Raw genomic sequence first — 21,905 nt, 5'->3', positions numbered from 1 at the left:
ATATTTCTTCTACTATTCAACACCCCCCTCCTCTTCCACAGGCACCTTGAATCTGGGTAAGTTTAGTAACTGCTTCCATGAATAGAATAACGTCAGATTTGATGCTATGCCAGTTTCCAGACACAGACTTAAGATACTGGCAGCTTTCTTTTCCTGTATGTTGGAATGCTGACTCATGGAGACAGCTGCAATGATGTGTGGAAGATCCAGCAGCCCTATGGAGAGGCCCAGGTGAAGAGGGACTGACACCTGCCAACAGCTTCTGCTGAGACCCCAGTCAACAGCCAACCCTGAATTCCAGTCGTATGAGTCTATCTATCCCAGTTGACATTGCAAGGAACAGAGACAAGCCTTCCCACCAGCAGAACCCTCCTCAGATTGCATATATATGATGAAAACAAATTATTGTTATTATTTTAAGTTAATATGTGTTATGGGTTGAATTGCATCCCTCACCCAAAATCATAAGCTAAATATCTAACCCCCAGTACCTTGGAATGTGACTGTCTTTGGAGATAGGGTCTTTAAAGAGGTAATTGCGTTAAAATGAAGGTCCTCTACAGTGGGCCCTAATTCAATCTGATTGACATCCTTAGAAAAAGGAGATTAGGACACACCGAGAGACACCAGAGGTATGCAGGCATAGAGGGACCATCAAGTGAAGAAATAGCAAGAGGGTGGCCATCTGCAAGCCCACATTATCCTGATACAAAACCAGACAAAGGCACTACAAAATAAGACAATTACAGATTAATATTCCTGATGAAAATAGATGCAAAAATCCTCAACAAAATATTAGCAAAGTTAATTAAAAAATAATAAAAGGATCATTCACCATAACCAAGCAGGATTTATTCCAGAGATGCAAGGACAGTGTCAGTATCTGCAAATCAATCACTGTGATACACCACACTAACAGAAGGAAGGATAAAAACCGTATGACCCTCTCAATAGATGCAGAGAAGCATTTGACAAAATTCAATATCCATTCATAATAAAAACTCTCAACAAAGTGAGTATAGAGGGAACATACATCAACATAATAAAGGCCATATATGACAAACTCACAGCTAACTTCATATTTAATGGTGAAAAGCTGAAAGCTTTTCCTCTAAGATCAGGAGCAAGACAAGGAAGCCACCTCTCACCACTTTTATTCAACATAGTACTGGAGTACTCCACAGCAAACAGACAGTAAAAAGAAAAAAAGGCATCCAAATTGGTGAGGAAAAAGTAGAATTGCTACTATTTGCAGATGACCTGATACTGTATATAGAAAACCCAAAACACTTGACCAAAAAACTACTAAAACTAATCAATGAATTCAATAAATTGCAGTGTTCAAAAATCTCATATAGAAATGTGTTGTTTCTTTATTTTAATAATGAACTAACAGAAAGAGAAATTAAGAAACAATTCCATTTACAATTGCATCAAAAAGAACAAAATGCCTAAAAATAAATTTAACCAAGGAGGTGGAAGACCTGTAGTCTGGAAACTATAAGACACTGAAGGAAAAAAAAAAAAATTGAAGACAACACAAAAAAATGAAAAGATATAACATGTTCATGGATTGGAAGAATTAATACTATTAAAATATTCATAACTACCCAAAGTAATATCTTTGCATGGTGACAGACGGTGACTATATTTACCGTGGTGAGCATTTCATAATATATAATTTATTAAACCACTATGTTGTACACCTGATACTAACATAATATTTTATGTCAACTATAATTTTATAAAAGAAAAGAATCTGAAAAAGAAAAAGAAAAAACTTGGAAGATGGTAGATGATAGCAAGGAGGAGTGAGGTTGGTAAAGGCAGATAGTATAACTTCTAAGGAAAAAATGTCATGAGAAGTAAAGATTTCAAACCAGCAGTGGAGAGTAAAGTCACTGTTCCTGTGTCCCCACACACCGTCATTCATGTTGATGGAAGAAGCAGGTATTTAAGTGACTTCTACTTGACATGGTTGCAAGAGATGCCACATCTTCACAAAAGTGCAGGTCTCAGCCAACAGAGGGTACAGAACGAACATTGTGCAAGAGGGTGTGTTGGTGCAGAAGAGTGAGATCCAGAAGGCAAAGTGGGAGAATCAGGCAAAAAGAGGAATAGTAGGGATTAGTGGATCCGGACTGTCAAGGAACAAGGCTGGAGAGACACAAGAGTTCGGAAATAATGAGTGATCAATGGACCTCAAACTCTCGTGCTGATTAAGCTCAATAGATAAGGTTGTCCTTGCAGGTTTAGTTCTTGTTAGACTTATTGGTAGGGTGGGAACTCAATCTAAGAAAAAAAATTGGTCACAATGAGAAAAGAATAAGGATGTCAAGGGCTGACTGACAGTAAGGAAGGAAAACTACAAAGCAAAAGTGATAAAACTACAGAGGTTTTAAAAATCATGACAGAGCAGAAGTTACCATGGACTAATTGTGATTCTTCCTAGTCTAGGGTTTTGTTGCCTTTTTCTCTCATTGCTTCTATTTCCTATGAGATACTTTCTTTTATTTAGAAGACACCAGAAGAACCTTAAAAAGTATTTAGTCAGACCCTTTCCTGCGAGGAGGCTGAAATCTGGACAGTCTACAGCTGTTTGTCCATGTCAGGTATATAATTAGTGTCAAGTTCAGGGGTAAAAATGAAGAATCTTGATTTCTAGTTCATTTGAAATTCTAGAAATTAAAGATAATGGCTAAATATACTAACTTTATAGACTCTTTGGACTAAAAATAACTCTGGCTATGCCTGGAGTGGGGCAAGTTTAGACTAACCCAGGAGAACCATCATACCACATATCCCTGTCCTCTGCTCTATCCCTTTACTTTTTACTACTTTTTCCACGTACTTTCTATTCAGGATGTCCAAGTAAAAAATAGTCAAATTGTTTTTTGACAGATATCCAAGAAAATCAACTGAGTTCCTGAGAGACTTCATTATTTAATAATAATAGGGAGGAAGAAAGAGAGGAGAAGGAGGAGAATGAAGAGAAAGTTGAGGAGGCAGAAGAGCAGAGGAAAAGGAGAAAAAGAAATTATTTCAATTCACTGTAAATATGCTAATTTTAAACATAAGGTATGTACTCATAACAATTTAATCATGTAATATTTTGACCATTTTATTAACAGAATATATTAAAATATTAGTTGATTATAGTAAATAATAGGCTAGTTCAGGTTCTTATTGAAGTTATTAATTTCCTTTAATTGTGGAATTAGTGGTTTCCAAAGCCTTTTTGTGTGTGTATGTTGGAGACATTAAATATTGAAAAATTAGAGCATATTGAAGAAGGAAGAATCTACAAATTTATTTGTGCTTCTTAAAGCCTTACTGTAGGAAAATTATAAAGTTTAGAATGTGGTAACAGAGTAATACCAAAAATACTATGAGAGAAAAGGTGAGGGGAGAGAAAACACTTTCTAAAACTGAGTGAACATATTCTAATGATTTAAGTCTGAGAATTATGCAGGTGATAGCTGAATTTTATACAACGATTTTGAAGGATGGGGTCATTTTCAAATGTAGAGGACTAAACTTAGCAAGAAAAAAAGGCAACAGAACAGAGATGAATTACACTTAGAAACCTCATTTCTCTAAAGTAATCTTAATAAAATGTATACGTAATAGGAGAGAGATTTGAAAGACTTTCACTTCATATACTATGGGGCCAGTTGAAAATACAAGTCTGTATTTGATGTGTTAACACTCGATAGTCCTTTCAAAAGTTGGCAAGGAACATGGATGAAAATTAGCTTATACAATTAATTGGGCAATGCTGGCATGAGAATACTTCATTTTATTAAGAGAAATATTAAGCAACATAGTGAAACCGTCCTCCCAAACACATGTAGCAATTTAAATATATGTATATGTACTTTTATTTATATATATAGGTGTAGGTATCATATATATAATGTGTATATATGTAAAATAAGTGTATGTGTATATATATATATATATATATATATATGCATTTGTATATATACATAGACACACACACAGACTTGTGAAAGAGGCCAATGAAAGCTGATCATTATAATTTGAAATGGTGATTTTACAGTGTATTAAAACATGAAGACAGGCCAATCTCAATAGGGAGGAGAGGACACAAGATTGCCTGCAGGGTGTAACTGCTGCTCTTTCTGTTGGTGGGTCAATGTGCCAGCAGTGCTTTCATGCGAATCATGGTGCAGACATGAATCGCTGTGGTTCTTCCTTCCTTGGCCTTTGGATTGTGCTGTAGTCAGGGTCCACAGACCAGATTCTGCATATATGGTTCTTTTTGTGATTCTTGATTATGACCCCCTGAGGAAGTCAGACGAGCCTGGGGTTACTGGAGATGGTGTCTTGCTTGGCATATTTATCATCCACAATCACCTTCTATAAATATACCCCAGCAGGATCATCTTCAGGCCAGGTCAGTAGCCTGCAATTTATGAAGGTTATGGGAAACAGTGTGAAGGGTGAAGTGCTTTATTAAAGGTGGCTTTTTCCCTGACCCAGCCCTGCATTCTATCTAAATATAAATGACCCTCGGAGTGAGCGTGCCTTTCAATTTAGGATTAAGCCTTCTTAAATTGTCCCTTTTGGCTGTTTTTCTTAGGTCACTGTGTCATGACATGAGTTTCTAAGACACGTCAAAAATCACAGTGGTCAAAGATAATGTGAGAAACCAGTTGATGCAAAATAGAAGCATATCTAAACCTCACATTGTTTCCTCTCCTTTTTATGTACTGATTATTCAAAAACATTCTCATTTTCCCCATTAAAAAAAGTCACTAATCTCTATTTTTTCTATGACAAAATAACAGGACCATAATATCTTACAAGCATCATAATTACAATCTCTAAGGAAGATGAAATAAATTAAATGTGTTTCTCCATTGTATGCTGAATGTTTATTTTTAAAAGAAAATGCGTTTGCTTAAGATATAGTTATTTTGGATTATGCCCTGGACACGAACCTTTTTTTCCTTTCACATCACTTATGTGAATATAAAATATTGTAATGACCAAAATGACACAAAACTAAAACGCCACCCAAGCAGCTCTCAGGCAGTGGATTTTCCTGGAACAAGGTGAGAGCCTGCTGGACGGGGAATGATTAACTCTTTTCCCTACGGGTGTTATTCTGAACGCTTGTCCTACAAGAGAAAGCTTTGAAGAGGGTCATCCTATTAATATGTATTAAAAAGTAAAGGAGCAATTTTAATATTTCAAACAACTCCGGTGAATAAAAGATCATCAGCACCTTCCTGTTCTCACGATGATCCTCTTTTCAAATGAGGTTCTTGGCTATGCAATTGCCCTGAGGGTGGGAATGTGGGGGGGGGGGCGGGGAGGAACGACAAAGGGAAGAAAAAACGTAGGGAGACTAGGAGAGAAAACGATGAAAAATTGTTTTATTCAACTTGACCTACCGTTCAAGCAACTCACCCTTAGGAAGAGTCCGACACTTGATATGAATTACCTATTTTGGTCTCCTCCCACCACATCACCGCACTGTTTGAGCACTTGTTTTGCAAACCTCCAACTGCGTTTACAAGTAGGGACATAGTAGGCGAATGACCTTTTGCAGCATGTATCTGAAACTAATTCATCAAATACTTGTCAGTCAACTGTCCAGGAGGCAAAAAAAGAAAAAAAAATAGGTGGGGAGTGGGTGAAAATTTATCCTTTTTGCTGCTTAATCAAGAATCTAATCGCTTCTCCTCCCCTTTTCTCTAGTTTCTTCCCACCCGCGTCTCAAACCTGTTACTAGGGAAACTTGGGGGGAAAAAAATCAGCTACAATAAGAAAACAAAACAGAAGTTTAGACCCATGATCCCCATTGCCATGCACCGAGCACCGCGAGATGCCAACCTCGGTGGCCGCACCGCGGTCCTGACAAAGCCTGTATCTGGCCAGAACAAATAAGATGTTAATTACAGCCTCCCGGAGAAAAACTAGTATTGCTGCAAGTCGGAGACACGCAGCAGCTCGGGGATGAGAGGTGCCCCTCCGCGGGGGACCGGGTCCACTCGTCGGAATCCCGGGGCTGAAATGACAGCTCTTCGGCTGCGACAGTCCGCGCTGAAAGAGAAACACGATCAAGTGCGGTGTTTGGTCCCCAGCTCCCCAAGCACCTTCCCGCCCGCACGCCCCCAGCCTCGCGTCCCACTGCGCCGCTCTTACCGTCGGTCGCCGCCAGCCCCGGCGCCGGGAACGGAGGGCGCGCGCACCTCCCGCCGCAGGGAGGGCCGCTCTCGGGACGTGCGGGCTCTGAGCGGCCGTGGCGCGCGGGCGCACCAGGGCCCGGCGCAGCCCTCTCCCCCTCCCGCCGGGCTCCGGCTCTCGGGCCGCCGCTCCCGGAGGCTCGGCTCCCGCCCGCGCGCGCAGCGGGCGCAACTCCGCGGCGGCCACGCGTCGCGCGTCGAGTCTACGCCAGCCGCGCGGAGCCCCGCTCTGAGGCGCGCGCCGCGAGTACGCGGGAGGCCGGCGCGCGGCCACGCCCCCTCTCGCCCGCGCGCCCCGGGGAGCGCGAGCCCCTGCCGCCCGCGCGCCGCCTTCACGGGCGCCTCTTCACTCCCTCGCGCGCGAGCCCCCACCGTCACGCGACCCCCTTCACGCGCGCCTTCCCCTCCCTCGCGCGCGCCCCCTGCCTCACGCGCGCGTCCTCCCGTCCCGCACGCGCGCAGCGGGCAGAGCGAGCCCCGCGCGCCGGCGTGCCCCGAGACAGAGCCGGAGTACCCCGCCGCCGGCCGCGCCGCCCTCCTCGCTGGCACTCACCGTCCCGACGCCGCCCGCGCAGGGCGCCCCTCTCCCGGCGGCGGGCGGCCCGCGGCACCTGCGCGGAGCGGCGGAGGGAGCGAGCGCGCCGGGGAAGGCGCAGGGGCCCCAGCTGCGCGGCCCGACCGCGGGCGCTCGCGCGACAAGCCCACCGCCCGGCCAGCCGCCTGGGCCGCCGCCGCCGCCGCTCGCTTCCCGTCCCCGCGCTCCCTTCGCCTCTGGGCTGGTCGGCTTGTCGCGGGTGGATTTGGCGGAACGGACCCTCGCTCTTCAGCCGCTTGCATATTTTTGTTCCTTCGGAGTCTCTCCTCGGGGGGCTCCCCCGCCGCGTTGGAGGTCCGGTTCAGTTGGATACGGCGTCAGGCTCCGGGGTCCTGGGGGCTTTTTTTCCTCCCCGTCCTCCCCTCTTTGATTCCCTCCCCCCGCAATCCTTTGCTTCTCTTACGTATGCGTTTAAAAAAAATAAATACTGATTTCTGAAGCCGAGCCGGGGAAAATGGGCAACGGTGCCTGGGACCGAAGGGGCGTCTCTCCGTCGCTGTTGCCGGGACGCGTCCCCGCGCTGGTGTCTTAGAGCAAGAGCGTCCCTGGGCTTTCTGGAGTGGAAGGTAAGGAAGGGGGTCCCGGGGTCGCCTTCCCTCTGCCGGGGGCCGCCGGAGGCTGGGTGTTCGCGGCGGGAGGACGAGGGGAAGCAAGGCTGTTGCTGGCAGCTGGAGGGGCTGCACGCACACCCGACTGTCTGCATTGACTTAAACGCCGACGTTGAAAAGTTAGACAAGTCTGGTTTTCATGAGATGCGCTGGCTCGGAAGAAACAGGCAGGGGCACCTAGATCTGCCGGTTGTGTGTGATTGGGGTAATTTTATGGGGGGAAATTTCGGGCTAAAAGGAAGTTAAGATAACGGGAGGCAACGGGTCTACCACGGGGGAAAAATTCAGTGGAGTGATGGCGCCGTCTATGTTCGACTAAACTAAAGTGTCACCCAGAAAATCAGTTTTGAGGATAGCAAAACTAAACGCCGGTTTGCTTCTTAGCGGGAGAGAAATAAATAAATATATCAATACAACATCCTTGAGCCCTCGGTGGCCAGCCCTTAGACACCCCCACGCCATCCTTTCTCTCTTCGGGAGTGAAAACACAATTGTTTGAACTGGCCCTGCAGTCGGGGACGGCGGGGGAGGGGGCAGAGTTGAATGATTCATTTTTTGATTATTTAGAATAAAGCCAGACTTCCTACACCGAGGTTTAATCATGAAAATAAAGAGCATTATACTACGGGGGCTCTCTTGAGCAAGCTTGACAGTGAAATCAGCTATTTCCGCACTCTTTCTAATCCTTGATGAGCACAGCAATGCAGACATGCACTGTCAAATAAAAGGAAGCAAAAGTGCCGGATTTCATTAGGGAAAGAAAGACGACCTCTTTTTTCAGTTACCCATTATAAAATGAAGCCCCCTTTCACGGATGGAATTCCTAATTTAGACGCTTATTGTCACATTGGCTCCCAACGCCTACACTCTATCCTGGCGAACACTGCGCAGACCTGCATTGCCTGCAAAGTGCTACAGAAAAAAAAAAAAAAGGAAATTATTTCCAGAATTTCCTACAACTTTCCTTATTTTTTAACCTCTAAATGCTCATTGGCTTTAATTTCTCAAGAAGAACATGCAGTCTGCATTGAGCTGCCTGCTTGAAACAGAGAACACTGTTTTTGATAGTCCCAGCAGTTCTGATGTTATTTTAAACTGCTGCTATGGAGGGAGATTTAGAGTTGGGGCTGTTTTTGCCTATATCGAGACATAGAACTTGAATTATGATCTGGAAAAATGCAGATCTATCTTCAGGGACTCCAGTCACTTGATTTTGTGTGCATGTGTTGGTGTGTGGTTATGCAATGGGAAGGAGGGTTTTATCCTTTGGTTCAGAGAGGACCCAGGCAAAGACATGAAAACTCTTAACTATCTATATGTCTGTATGTCTGTCTCTGTTTACAGAACAGTGGAAGAGACTGCAGCCTAAAGACTTTTAAAATTAACTTGGCATCACTTTTCTCAGCTCAAAGGCTAAACAAAAAAGCAGTGTCATTTATTCTAAGAAATAACTTCTTAAAGGTTAACGCTGAAAAAAATTCAAGTTATTTTTGGATAACAACTTACAGAGGTAAATATAACCAAGGATTACTTTATTATGCAAGGTCAGGTTAAAAAAAAAGAAAAGAAAAGAAGAGGAGCTTTGGAGCTGTTGGTAGGAAAGGGAGCAATTAAATCATCGAAATCTGCTAGGAAAGAATATGGTAATGTCTTTTATCTACCATGTGTAAATCTTAAATTACAATAGATAACTCTAGGTAAAATAGCCTGAATTTTAAAAAAAAAAGCTTAAAAGACTGAAGCCAGCTCAGTTCCTGGGGTTCAGGGATTTTTCACTGACATCGCCTATGGAGACGGATACTAATACAGTGATCCACTTTATGTACCCCAAGGGGGCATGTCACATTGAAATGACTGCCTTAAATCCTGGTTCTCAGTGGTGATGTCGAACAACAAGTCTTCCCTATGTATCTCCCCATCTGTGCCCCCTTCCTCAGATGAAGGTTTAAAAATGCTATTAATCCACACGAATGCCGGTGTTTCTGCCCAGGAATTCCCCATCAGTTCACATGGTGGCCCCTGCAAAGACAAGTAGGGCCATTTGGGAAACAATGTTCATCTGCAACAAATTATCGTTTGTGCTTTTAAAATTGTGGATATCATTTATCGTAATTACTTTTCACATTTAAGAGAAAAGAAATAATGTGATGACAGCTGTTGCCAGATTATCAGATTAAATTCTGTGGGTTGATGTTTACTGCAGGCAGAGGATTGAGAGAGAAAAGATTGTATAGCCCGTGTAAAAAATATTTCAAGCATTAACATTTAGGCTACGACATTAAAAAATACATTTTTATTTTTTCTTTTAATTGAATCGTAACGCACTTGGAGGAAATCCTGGTAGATAAATTAGAGCATTCCTATTAATGATCTATTAAATATTATTTTAAAATTGAATGTAGAGAATTTGGCCTTTGTGAGTGACCACGTGAGGGCGCTGTTCTCACAGCAACATAATTTTCCAGCGTTATAAAATAAAAATTACCTGCCCTTCTTTTAAAAAGGGTTTTTTTTTTTACTGAAATCTTGAAAACAGCTGGCTGTAATATTGGAAGGAGTTTCTTTTTTCAATGCGCATAGACTCCTACTTGGATTTTACTTTCATTGCCATTTTTACAGGCCAAATGACATAGGATGAAGGCTGTTCGTAACCTGCTGATTTATATATTTTCCACCTATCTCCTGGTTATGTTTGGATTTAATGCTGCCCAAGACTTCTGGTGTTCAACTCTGGTGAAGGGAGTCATTTATGGATCGTATTCTGTAAGTGAAATGTTTCCTAAAAACTTTACAAACTGCACTTGGACGCTGGAAAATCCAGATCCAACCAAATATAGCATTTACCTGAAATTTTCCAAAAAGGACCTTAGCTGCTCTAACTTTTCCCTCCTGGCTTACCAGTTTGATCACTTTTCCCATGAAAAAATAAAGGATCTTTTAAGAAAGAATCATTCTATAATGCAACTCTGCAATTCCAAGAATGCTTTCGTTTTTCTACAGTATGATAAAAATTTTATTCAAATACGTCGGGTATTTCCAGCCGATTTCCCAGGATTACAGAAAAAAGGGGAAGAAGATCAGAAATCTTTTTTTGAGTTTTTGGTATTGAACAAGGTGAGCCCAAGCCAGTTCGGTTGCCATGTATTATGCACTTGGTTGGAGAGCTGCTTGAAATCAGAAAATGGGAGAACAGAATCATGCGGGATCATGTACACGAAATGCACCTGCCCTCAGCATTTGGGAGAGTGGGGTATCGACGACCAGTCGCTGGTTTTGTTAAATAATGTGGTGTTACCCCTGAATGAGCAGACTGAGGGCTGCCTGACCCAGGAGCTGCAAACCACCCAGGTCTGCAATCTTACCCGGGAGGCCAAGCGACCACCCAAAGAAGGTAAGTGCCCAGCAGAGAGGGAGAGAGGGAGGGTGGGGGAAGGGGGAAGGGAAGGGGGGCCCCCTGGGGCACGGAGTTAAACACGCTTCCATCCGCAAGGCTAAGCGGTGCTCCTTTAACTCGAGCGTCTTTTATTCATTTGATTTGTCATCTTCACGGATAAAGGTCTCAAGCTAGATTTAAGATTCAAGATTTTAGAGATGGAGCGGTGAGAATGGGATGGTTTTCAATAACATGCCCTGCATGTGCAGGGAGAACGTTCGGGAGAAAAGAAATGCAAAAACGTGGAGCCAATTTGTGCTGGAGGTTGGTGAGGAGCGAGGGAAAGGGGCGGGGGGCATTATTCGGTAGTCCCTGGGGAGACTCACACACACACACACACACACACACACACACACACACACACACACACACACACACACACGCACACGCACACGCACACGCACGCGCGCCCCCTGTGAAATGGATTGTGGACTTGCCCCTTATGCTCCAGCCCTGTAAAAAGTCCCCTTCAGTTTCTCACCCGTTCCTTCCCTTCCCCCGCCCCCCGCCTCACTCTGAACCCAGATTTGAAATTGGGCAGCACGACCAAAAGGTGACACAAACTCAACAGCAAGTCTGTTTGGACCAAATGACTTCCTGACACGTGAAGACAAGGGTGTCCCCCTCCTCCACAGGCGGATTTTGTTTAAGGTGCCTTACACCATAAATCCCGCGTGCTGCTCGCTCTCCGGTCCAGAGAAGCCCCAGGGCATAAACTCTGGGGTCTCCTGGCTGTGAAGTCGTGTGCGGGCAGGGGAGCGGGGCTGCATTAAAGCACTGGCTGACCCTGTAAGACCTGATACCCCTCTGTCGTGATTTTTGCTCTTATCTTCTTGGGGCCCTGTTGCTATATGGCGAGGGGAGCGTGTCACAGACGAGCTAGATGGGAAAAAAACAGTGCAACGGAAATGCGGAGGAAAAAGAAAGTAGGGGAGTGATTTATGGCTTTCACCCAGTCCCCAGTGGGGGAGCTACCAGAGGATTTGAGATGGTGGGTTATGTTTAATAATGCAAGAAAGTTGACATATTTTGAGAAAACGACTTTCCTGTTTGGAAGGTTAATAGATGTGTTTCATTTGCTTGAGGACACGGCTGATACGTACTCGTTCTTGCTCCTCATCCCTGCAACCAGAGAGTGTGTTGATTTTTTATGCAGGAAATGTTTTCTGATCGCCACAAAGATCCCTGTCTGTGGAAAGGGACAGCCAAGCTCCAGTCCCTCTTTCCTCTCCCTCCCCCAACAGAAGTTGTCTTTGTGGCCAATATAAAATTGACACGTTGTTGGAGAATTTTCTTTAGGGGTAGCCAAGGCTTTGTGATGGGGGTGGGGTGGGGTGGGGAGGGAGAGAGGGAGGGGGCTTAACTAGCTAAATGGGATTTCTCTGCTGAGAGCAGTTAGGGGGCTGGGAATTATGGAAGAGGAATAGTGCAAGGGGAAAGGATGTGTTGGAAATTGAATGCAGACTAATGGCAATGAGAGAGGGGGTGAAAAACCTTTAGATTTCTACAGGTCAGCGTCTTACAAACAGCTGTGACTGGAGAAAACAAAGTGGTTTTAAATTACAGGAGTTCTTTTCTCTAGTAAAAATCCCAGAGAAGCACTTTGCAACTGCAGGGATGGTATTTAACACCATTTAAAACTAATTAGTGTCCCCTAGAATAAGAAGCTACAGTACACACAGAAAATGTAATGTTACAAGCTAGCTAATAAGACAATTAACACCAGAAACTAGTTTTAGTTTTACTGTTTTCATAGAATTTAGAGAATTTGCTTCTTCAGTAGTTAGAATGCTATCATCATATTGACTGCTGATGACAAGAGGAAACTGAGCCCAGATTCACAGCCCTCCTTTGTGAATGTTAGCAAAAGCAAAACCGAAGACGTGTGCCCATTAAACATGATTGTCAAAGATTTTGCTGGTCATGATCATGAACTGTGGATTAAGACAGTGCTGAGATTTGTAGAAGTTGAACTAGATGGCAGTTTGTTTTGTATATGGCTAAGAGTAAGGATGATATGAGATGTGAGATGTAGAAATCATTTGTTAGAATGCATATTTCTTTTGGCTAGTTAGCTGGCAAAGTGAGAAAAGAATACCTCCACAAATATCTGATACTAACATTTTTTAACATGTTAGAAGAACTGAACTAGGGGAAGTTTACATAATGGGAGAATACATGCAATGTCGGTAAAATTACCCCGCTTATCTTCTCTGTATTCTAAATTAGTGTTCTTTAGTTGTTTAGGTATTCTGAGTCAGGAGGGTAAGGATAAGTAATTCTTGATGACATAATTGTAACTGATACATTGGTAAGCAATTCTTACAGAACATATACAGCCCTCCTTACCTCATTCAGAGAAGACCTTTTTTGGCTATGCTGCATTGTAGGATCGGAATGTGGAAATCTGCAGGCTCCTAATTGAACCACATTTATGCAAAGTATATTAAATCTTAAATATTTGATATAAATGATATATAAAATTCTTGTGAGAGAATTATTTTAATTCCATTTCAAATAAACTACCTCTTAAAGATATTCACATGACTTGAGGTTACTAATCAGATGTAGTTGTGCTACTCGTATCTAATTTTATTCCAAATATATCTACATTTTATATGGTAACATGTAATCCAAGCTTTTAAAATGAAGCTTTAAATATCCCACTTATATGTTGCATTACTCTATGATATCTATTTCCTGTGGAAAACATAATCAAACTATCCTGTAGGTCATCAAGGAAATAAGTAAGTACAAGATTATTCTCTATAGTTTTTGACTCCCATTTATTCACTGTAATAAGAAAGCCTTGAGTAGAAATATTTTCCAGATTTATTATTACATCATAGAAGTGGTACAAATTTGACAGAAGGGCCTTTACCCTCAGTAGATGTAATTCTAGATTGTTTTGTGTTTTTTGTGTGATGCTGATGGTGGTAACAAAAGTATGCCAAATGGTGAATATTTTTAAAGTGTTCAGTGGAATTACAAAATCATATTTAAGTTAGCATTTGAGAAAACTCTAGGATCCCAAGGACGGGATGTTGATTTTGAGATAGGAGTTCTACTAACATGTTCGTTAATAATACATTCATATACTGAAGAATTTCATAGCCAGAAACAGCAAGAAGAAAACTATTACTATTCGTCGTGACAACACCAATAATTACAAATGTTATCTTGAATATATTGTAAACCATTGGACTGATACTTCACTAAAATGTTAAACATTAGTGCACTTAAGTATATTCTTTTTTAGGATTATATTTGACTTATTTAAGGATAGCATGTGATTATAGAAACTTAGATGTCATTCCTCAATTTTTATGGGACAATTTGAAACTAAATCAACAAAAGGAAGCCTTTTAAAATTAGCTATGTTATATTTCAGTTATGTAAAAGAAAAACCTACATTTAGTATAGATAACTTCAAAAGAAAGTCAAATAATGTTTACCTGGTTTTCAGTGTAAGTCTGGGGAGAGACTAGTGTCTATTCACAAAGTCTTTACTATGCTTTATAGGACTCTTTGCCAAAGATGATCTGAACTGTAATACCAAAATATAAAAGATGATCTAAGATCTTATCTCTTACTACTTCACTTAAAATAAGTAATTAAAACAGGTTTGGCAGAAAGATTCTACACGAGGGAATCTAAGTCACAAATAAACCTTAATGGGACCTTTGTTCCCTACTTACATCAATGGCACTACTTATGTGAAGGGAAATTGGGATCCCTGCATAGATTCCAGGAAATCGGAACACACATACTCATTTGTCCTTCCATTCTGCCTCTGCTAATCCTTGATATTCTATCACCCAAGGGAAGTCTCGCTATGCGACTGTGTAAAATCTAGCCTGTGTTTGTGTGTGTTTACGGTTTTAGGCACATATTTGTCCTCTAGAGTAGTTTGTGCTTGTCAGTTTAAGAGTTCTTATTTCTTTCAGCTTTTGTGCTTTTTGTCTTGTTTCTGTCACCTTTCACCTTCTTCTTTACCCTCCTTTGGTCTTGCTTCCTTTGCAGATGACTGCCATGGACCCACACCCCTTATCAGGGCCTAGAGAGATAGACTGAATCAGTTGTTCCTTGAAGACCCAGAGCCTGACAGTTTTCTCTGCCCACTGGCTGGATCCCATAGTCCTTTGCACATATTGTACTTCCATTCTCGCATTTATCATATTGCATAGTATTTTCATTTATATTTCCATCTCCTTCCACTAGACTTGGGAGTTATTCAAGAATAAACACTGGGTCTTTGAATTGCCTAGGACAGTCTTCACAGAGCTTCAGTAAATATTGGTTTGAGTGGCTGCTAAATGAATAAAACAAAAAAAAATCTCAGTAAGAAAGCAATATATTGATTACAATCAAAAGAGTAAAAATACATCATTTTAGGAAAACAGCCACTTTTACTTTTTTTTAGGGAAGATGCTACCATTTATAGCATTCCAATTCCATTAATGTATTATTTATACCAGCTCTTGATTTCAAGGTATTGTTTAATAACATTTTTAAAAGAACAAGAATGGAGTCATTAAGAAATATTTTTCATTTCATATATATTTATTTTTAAAAGTTGAACGATTAATACTTTTCTACACATGGCTATTTACAAAACTGTGGTCAGAAAATTGGCTAATTTCTATCTTTGTTTAACTGTCTTCATTTCTTTCTGTGTTTTTCTCTTCTGGCTCTTCTGGCTCTAGTATCACTTCTATAGTAATAATGTTTCCCCAATCCTCTTTTCCAGTGTAAAAACAAACATGCAAACTCTTTCCATGAAAGAGGAAAAATGTATTTGCATGTCAAATTCAGAAATTCTGTTATCTACTCCTGATTATCATCTATAAATATAGTAAGAGCAGAATATTACTAAAGTTATAGGCCTGGCCAAGTAAAGTGCCATTTTTAAATTTTTACTTTTTTATTTTAATAGCCAAAATATACGAATTTTAAAAAAATTTTGTTACTTTAGAATTTTGTCAAACTTGAGCAATTAGCTAAAAAATGTAGTAGTTAATGAAACAAAACTCAATTACATGGCAACATATTTTTGGTAAACCATACTACATAGAATTAGTAGAATCTAATTAGTAGAATACTAGAATTCAAATTATTGCATTCCTTTATTTCCCTCACTTTCCTAATAGAAGCGATTTTGTTAAACTGAACAGTTTTATAAAATAGTGTATTCTCTAGAATCAGTCTTGGATACATTATCTATAAAAGTCATCTGGCTGTTGGATCCAAAATCCCATTCATTCAAAATAAGTTTTTCTTTTTTCAAAATGTCATGTGCTGGGTTTTAAAATTCTGAGCCAGAGAAAGCTGAGTTTGAATCTCTTTTCCACATCATAACTGTTATTCTGTATTACTACTCACCCTCTTTCTGGGTAGTAAAACCTATTTCTAGAGGTACTGGGGAACAGAAAATAACACCATGCATTAAATTTAAAAAAATAATAAAAATAATGGTTTGGGATATTTTAGTTCTTGTCAGCAATGTGAAAATTTCTTTCCAACTCAATTATAATAAAAATCAGAGACATAGTCAGTTTTTCTAAGTGTGTCGCTTCACTGAAATAAAATGTAAGACATACTCAGGTTCCTAGAGTGACACAGCCACCTAATAGTACCTCTGACAAGTGACGGAGCTTAACTGGGCTTACCACATCAGTACTGTAGTAGTGTTGTATTAGTCCACTGCTCAAATTATGTTAGGCCCTCGATTCAGTTATGGAAACTTGTTTATTCTTATATTTTGGCTATAAATGATAGGGAGTTGATAAATAATGAGGTAGATTGTCATTTAAGTATTTGGACTAGTTTAGGAATTTTTAACAAAGGGTGATTATGCATTTTAAATGTATGTCTGTTTTGTATTAGATAAAACAAAGGTAACATCTCACCACTTATGTGTTGATGGAGGAATGACTGATACATCAAATAGGCCAAAGGACTGGTGTGTGAATCGTCGTAGGTCTGGGAGGCTGTCTTTTAGATGTCATTGCTGAGAGTCTGCAAAGCCATTTAAATTAAACAGTTTCCAAGTATTTTACTCTTTGCTGCATTATGCAAAATTATGTTCATGTTTTGAGGTCTATTTTGAAAAGGAATTATCTTGAAATATTAGTCTATGTTAATAGTAGGACTTTTTTAGAATTTTTTCATGGAACTGTAATCAGTTATTGAAGACCAGTGAGCCCCAAGACCCCCTCCCCCAAGGGTTTACATATTCAGATAATGAAAAAAAATTTTATTAATATTCATTCGAAAATTCTGTTATTTTCTTAAAGCAAAATTACAAAATACCATCTATAAGACTCCATAAAATGCTAAACCCCTATGTTCAATTATCTTTCAACTATCATTCAGCAATTTTACTCACTTGCAGAAAATGACCTAGCTGCATATCTGGTAAAGGTAGTATTGCATTTCTAGTTTACACAGAAATTGCAATTAGTAACAAATGTATAATAAATACATCAATATGGAGCTGTTTCTCTCAAAATTAATTGAGTTAATTTGAGTTTTTTCTGAAATCTGACATGTTTGCTGACGTACATTTTCCCTATAACCCACCCCCTATCATACATTTATAGAATGGTTTCTGTTCGGTCTCTTCCATGCTAAATGAAGTAATTTACCTGCTAATGTAATCCTGGGTATTATATTCTCAAATTATTTCTCCTAGAAAACAAGTTTCTTTGGGAACTAATTGTTGTTTGGGAAAGACAGAACCTATACATGCATGGAAAAGAAATTAGAACACTGATGTAACCAGATTATAGTATTTATAATGCAACTTAAATACACATAGACATACTTAGCATTAAAATAACTGGGGAGTCAACCATAGAAAGCCACCTTGATGAAATTATTTTTTAGTAATAAATATGTTAAGGTGATAGAAATATCACAGAAATAATGTCTCTCCTACGTAATTCACACTAAGTAGTACACAGTATTTTTTGTGTCATTTATATGTTCCTTTGTATGTTTCGAGTAAATTTAAAAATTTAATAATAAAAAAATAATTTCTACACTTGTATATCTAAACAGTAATAATTTGCTCTCTAGTAAACATATTTTCAAAGAGAAGCTTCATATACATATCACTTCTAAGAAAACAAAGAAGTAAAGCATTTTAATAAGAGTTTTGTAAATTAAAAGGATCTAATAAAATCTAACATTGAGAAAGTGCTTTCCAATTTGCAAAGCTCTCTTGCATATGTTGTTTTATTTGAGCAGTAATTGTGTGAGGCACATATTTTGTGTTTTATTGACATGTGCCGATTGTACAGAATACCCTAATGACTGGTTTTCCTTTTCCTAAAAATTTTAAACAAGTTGATTCAAATGAAAAACTAGATAATTTCAGAGCTCTGAGTTTTCTCTCCCTGTTTCTGGATCACTTGAATCTGAGTCACAAATTCTCAAGTTTCTAAGGGACTTTGGACTATTACCTTGTCCAAATTTTACCAGATTAATGGACTCCTAGTCTGTGTACATGTGATGAGAACATTGTTTCAGCTGAATGTAAGTCTTGGAAATTTTATTTACTACTGTCTCTATTATGTTAAAGAGTCACAGTCATTTAGGACTGTTTGATAGATCTAGTCATTAAAAAAATTTACCTGTTCTCTAGGCAGGACAATAATCTGAGTATCCTTTGCTATACTACTAAACTATAGATTATGCTCTACAAATTAAAGCTTCCATTCATTAGGTTTTTGTTTTATTTGGCATTTATTAATAAAAACAAATGTGATAGAAATCTCAAAAAACTACTGATTTTCAGTCTAAGCTCATTAAATTTAAAGAGCCATGTGTTTCCAGTTTAAAGTCTGTCTAGATTTACTAAAATGATTTAGCAAGAACTATCTTGGGTTTTCATTTCATTATGTTCGAAAGAAATCTGTGTTTTGGAGAAATAACATGTCTTAAATTTTGTAGTTATGTTATGCAACATTGAGAAATACTGTTGACGTGGGAGAAGAGTGAGGTCAGTGTCCCCTCCTATTGAAAGTCACACCTTCTGTGTTGGGCTTACCTTTTGAGCTGTGGTGACCACCCGGCAGTCTAACTCCTTCAGGCCTGTGGGTAGTCATGGCTCCCCACTGTTCCTAACCGGGAATGCTGAGTACCTCACTCTCTTTCCTTGGTCTCTCAAATTACCTTAACTTGGGGGATACCATCTGTTTCTTACTGAGACCCTGACTACTACAGGGGTGCATAATTTTGGTGGTGAAATGATTTCTGTTTAGTTATAAGATTAATTTGAAACCAGCATTTTAAGTTTTAATCCTTCCTTTTAATGTACAGAAGGTCTTACCTAATAACTAGCCGTTTGGCGGATTGCCACATAAACCAGCCCAGGTAAACAGAGATATAAATAATAACAATTTACAGAATTGAGTTAATGAAAATTGAATCAGTTGGCCAGGTTTTTTTCCAGCTGAGTTGAAATGATATTTCTAACTCAGTATCAGTATGTGTTCATCTTCCTAACTCCATTGAGTTTAGGCCCTCCCAGTATTTTTCTATATTTGCCTGTTGGTTTGTTGATGCTTAGCTTGTTAAGTTTCCTAATACTTTTATATTCCTATATATTGTGTTTACATTTTTTCAGTGTTGATGTGACCCTAGAACATTTGAACTGCCCTGGACATTCAAAGAAAGTCTTGTAAATTGACAATTGAAAACAAGTAACTTCAAGGCCCCCATATAAAATATAAGTCATGACAGATTAAGATTTAATTCTAACTTTATATCATTATAATAATGGAAATATAAAATGAAAATAGAATTGCAGCTGCTAATCCAACTTTCATTTTGCCTGTTGATTTTACTATCACTCTCAGAGCAAAACACATACAAAGCATTTTTTTTTTTCATTCTTCTTTACTCATTCCAAAAATGAAATTGAGGCATCTTCATTTGTCCTTATTATTTGATCAATAAAATTGCAAACGTTTGCTTTTTCTCTGTGTCAGTTGTGGAAAAGAGGGCACCTTGGGAAGACAGAAATCTGTTTACTTTATATAATCTTTCCACATATATCTGTAAAACTTTCAAAGATCTGCTACTGTGCTGTAGATTGAGAAATTTCAGTTTATTTTGGCTTCCCAGGGAGGTCAGCTTCCTTCACAGATATGTCAGCTTGTGGTCAGCTCTCTTTGGCTGGCCTTCATTTTTTGTAACTTGGAGAGCAAATGGTGTATATTTTTTAAGTGGTGCCTGAGAAATTAACCAAGTATGGTGGCTTTTTAATTTTTCTATAGTCTTTACTTTCAAATATGATGAAGTAAATAGCTTTGGAGCACCATTGTTTTGTTTGCACAGTGTAGAACATTTTAATATCTTACTTTGCAATACAGTAATGTCTAATCTCTTAAAAGTGTATGGCATCTTTCTGTTTAGTGATTTCCCTAGAATTTTCTGATGACCATATTTTGGTGTTCAGTTGGTGATAAAGGGCATAAATGAGTTCTAGGCATAATGAGTATTATGTGTGCTTGCCTCTGGCCTCTGTATCCTGAGACCATAGGAACCACAGAAATGAATCAAGGGGAGTTAGAAGCAGAACAGAAGTTGATCCTCTAAGTAGTGAGAGCTGATTAAGGTGCAAGAAGTATGTATATGTAGGATGCGAGTTAATATAATTTTTTTTCCTTACCAGTAGAACATTATTTTCTAAGTAAAAGTCAGCCTACAAAAGAGATTTTTAAAAAATAGAGCTATATTCATTGAAGTGGGAGGAGACTTAGAGCCCCGTCTAATCAGTCTCTCCTTTCTTCCTGTGTTGGTCCCAGAGGCAACTTTGCTTGAAAACCTCTAAAGGACTATAAATCTTAGAAGCCTCCATATGAAGCCATATGTGAGAAATTAATGTTAGGAACTTTCTTCCTCTGAGAAACTAATATTTTCAGTACTATGATCATCAAGAATGTGTAAGAACTGTCATTTTGTTTTTATTGCATTTTGCTTAGAACAAAAATGATAATTTGTCTAGGATCTGATGCTGAACATTTCTGTGCTTTTTTCCTGGAACCTGCTCCTCCCCACTCAGCACAACAGTCAAGGTTGCCGGGGTCTAGCTCCCACCTGCATCAAGCCCTCAGCCTGCTCCGTCATGACTCTCGGGCATCTCTATTGCCTCCTGGAGAGTGTCCTGTAAGCACTCTGTCCCTTTAATGCTTTGTCTCATCCAGTCTGGTGGGCTTTTGCTATCTCCTGCCAGTCATTGGTATCTCTGCCTTTGCTTTGCAGAGACCTTAGTGTAATGAAGCCATGCTGGTTTAGACTAGAGGTGAGACTTCTTCCCACCCTTTCTCTTCTCTTTGTCACACTCATCAAATAACAGACCAGCTCATGGCACATCTCTAGTGCCATCCATGTAAACACAACCTTCAGAGTCTTTCTGGGGCCCATTAGACCCGCAGCTCCATGCGGGACCTCAGGATGAGTGCCACAATTCCACATTTTTCTCTGGATTCCAAACCTCTTCCCCCCTAGGTTTGCAGCACTCCTGCACATATGCTTATTCCAATCATGCCTCTTCTTCATGTAATTGTGTTCCTAGATAAATATGAGTATTATTTTCAAATTTTTTAGATCTTTAACTTTAATTGATAAACATTCAGAAGCCCTAATTTTGAGTCTTTATAAATGTTTTATATTTGGATGGTATTCATTCTGACTCTCTTCCTTACTGTTTTGTTAATCACCAAAGAGTTTAATTTCAAACTGTTAACTTTTGAAATAAACTAAACTTATGAGGGCAGTGAAAATTATTTTGAGTTCCTTTGATTGTTCACATGGAATGGATACCCACAAAGGAAGACAGCTCATCAAAACAACAAAAAGCTATTCGCATTGAGATTCCACTGATACGAGGGGATAACTGAGGTGTTATTAATGTCCTTCACCAAATAGTTCCAGCCTTCCACTATTCTGGGCACATGTTGGAATTGTGTTCCTGGCTCACTTGGGGTTGCATGGGGTCATGTGACTCTGGCCAATGGAGTTGTGAGCAAAAGTGACATTCC

General features: G+C 39.8%; 1 protein-coding gene and 1 long non-coding RNA gene across 4 annotated transcripts in view; one reads left to right on the top strand and one right to left on the bottom strand.

The window, feature by feature from the left end:
• Positions 1–838: 838 nt before the first annotated feature.
• On the bottom strand, positions 839–6,147 carry LOC118927722 (uncharacterized). The gene is made up of 3 exons (XR_005030935.2): positions 5,866–6,147; positions 5,440–5,621; positions 839–4,429 (listed from the first exon to the last, which is right to left on the bottom strand). It is a non-coding gene; the product is annotated as an uncharacterized LOC118927722 (long non-coding RNA).
• Positions 6,148–7,222: 1,075 nt separating this feature from the next.
• ADGRB3 (adhesion G protein-coupled receptor B3) overlaps positions 7,223–21,905 on the top strand; it is a 669,309-nt gene continuing 654,626 nt past the window's right edge. For 2 of the 3 annotated variants that reach the window (XM_036916256.2, XM_036916253.2), the window contains exons 1-3: positions 7,223–7,379; positions 8,766–8,931; positions 10,041–10,812. In XM_036916256.2, coding sequence (XP_036772151.2) covers positions 10,056–10,812 — 757 coding nt within the window. In that variant the 5' untranslated portion in view covers positions 7,223–7,379; positions 8,766–8,931; positions 10,041–10,055. The remainder of the gene's footprint in view (positions 7,380–8,765; positions 8,932–10,040; positions 10,813–21,905) is intronic. The other variant, XM_036916255.2, reaches the window with a different exon arrangement.

The sequence above is a fragment of the Manis pentadactyla genome, chromosome 16, assembly GCF_030020395.1.
Source record: "Manis pentadactyla isolate mManPen7 chromosome 16, mManPen7.hap1, whole genome shotgun sequence".
Lineage (NCBI taxonomy): Eukaryota > Metazoa > Chordata > Mammalia > Pholidota > Manidae > Manis > Manis pentadactyla.
Note: the sequence above shows the minus strand (reverse complement) of the source record. Positions and strands in the feature narration are given on the sequence as shown.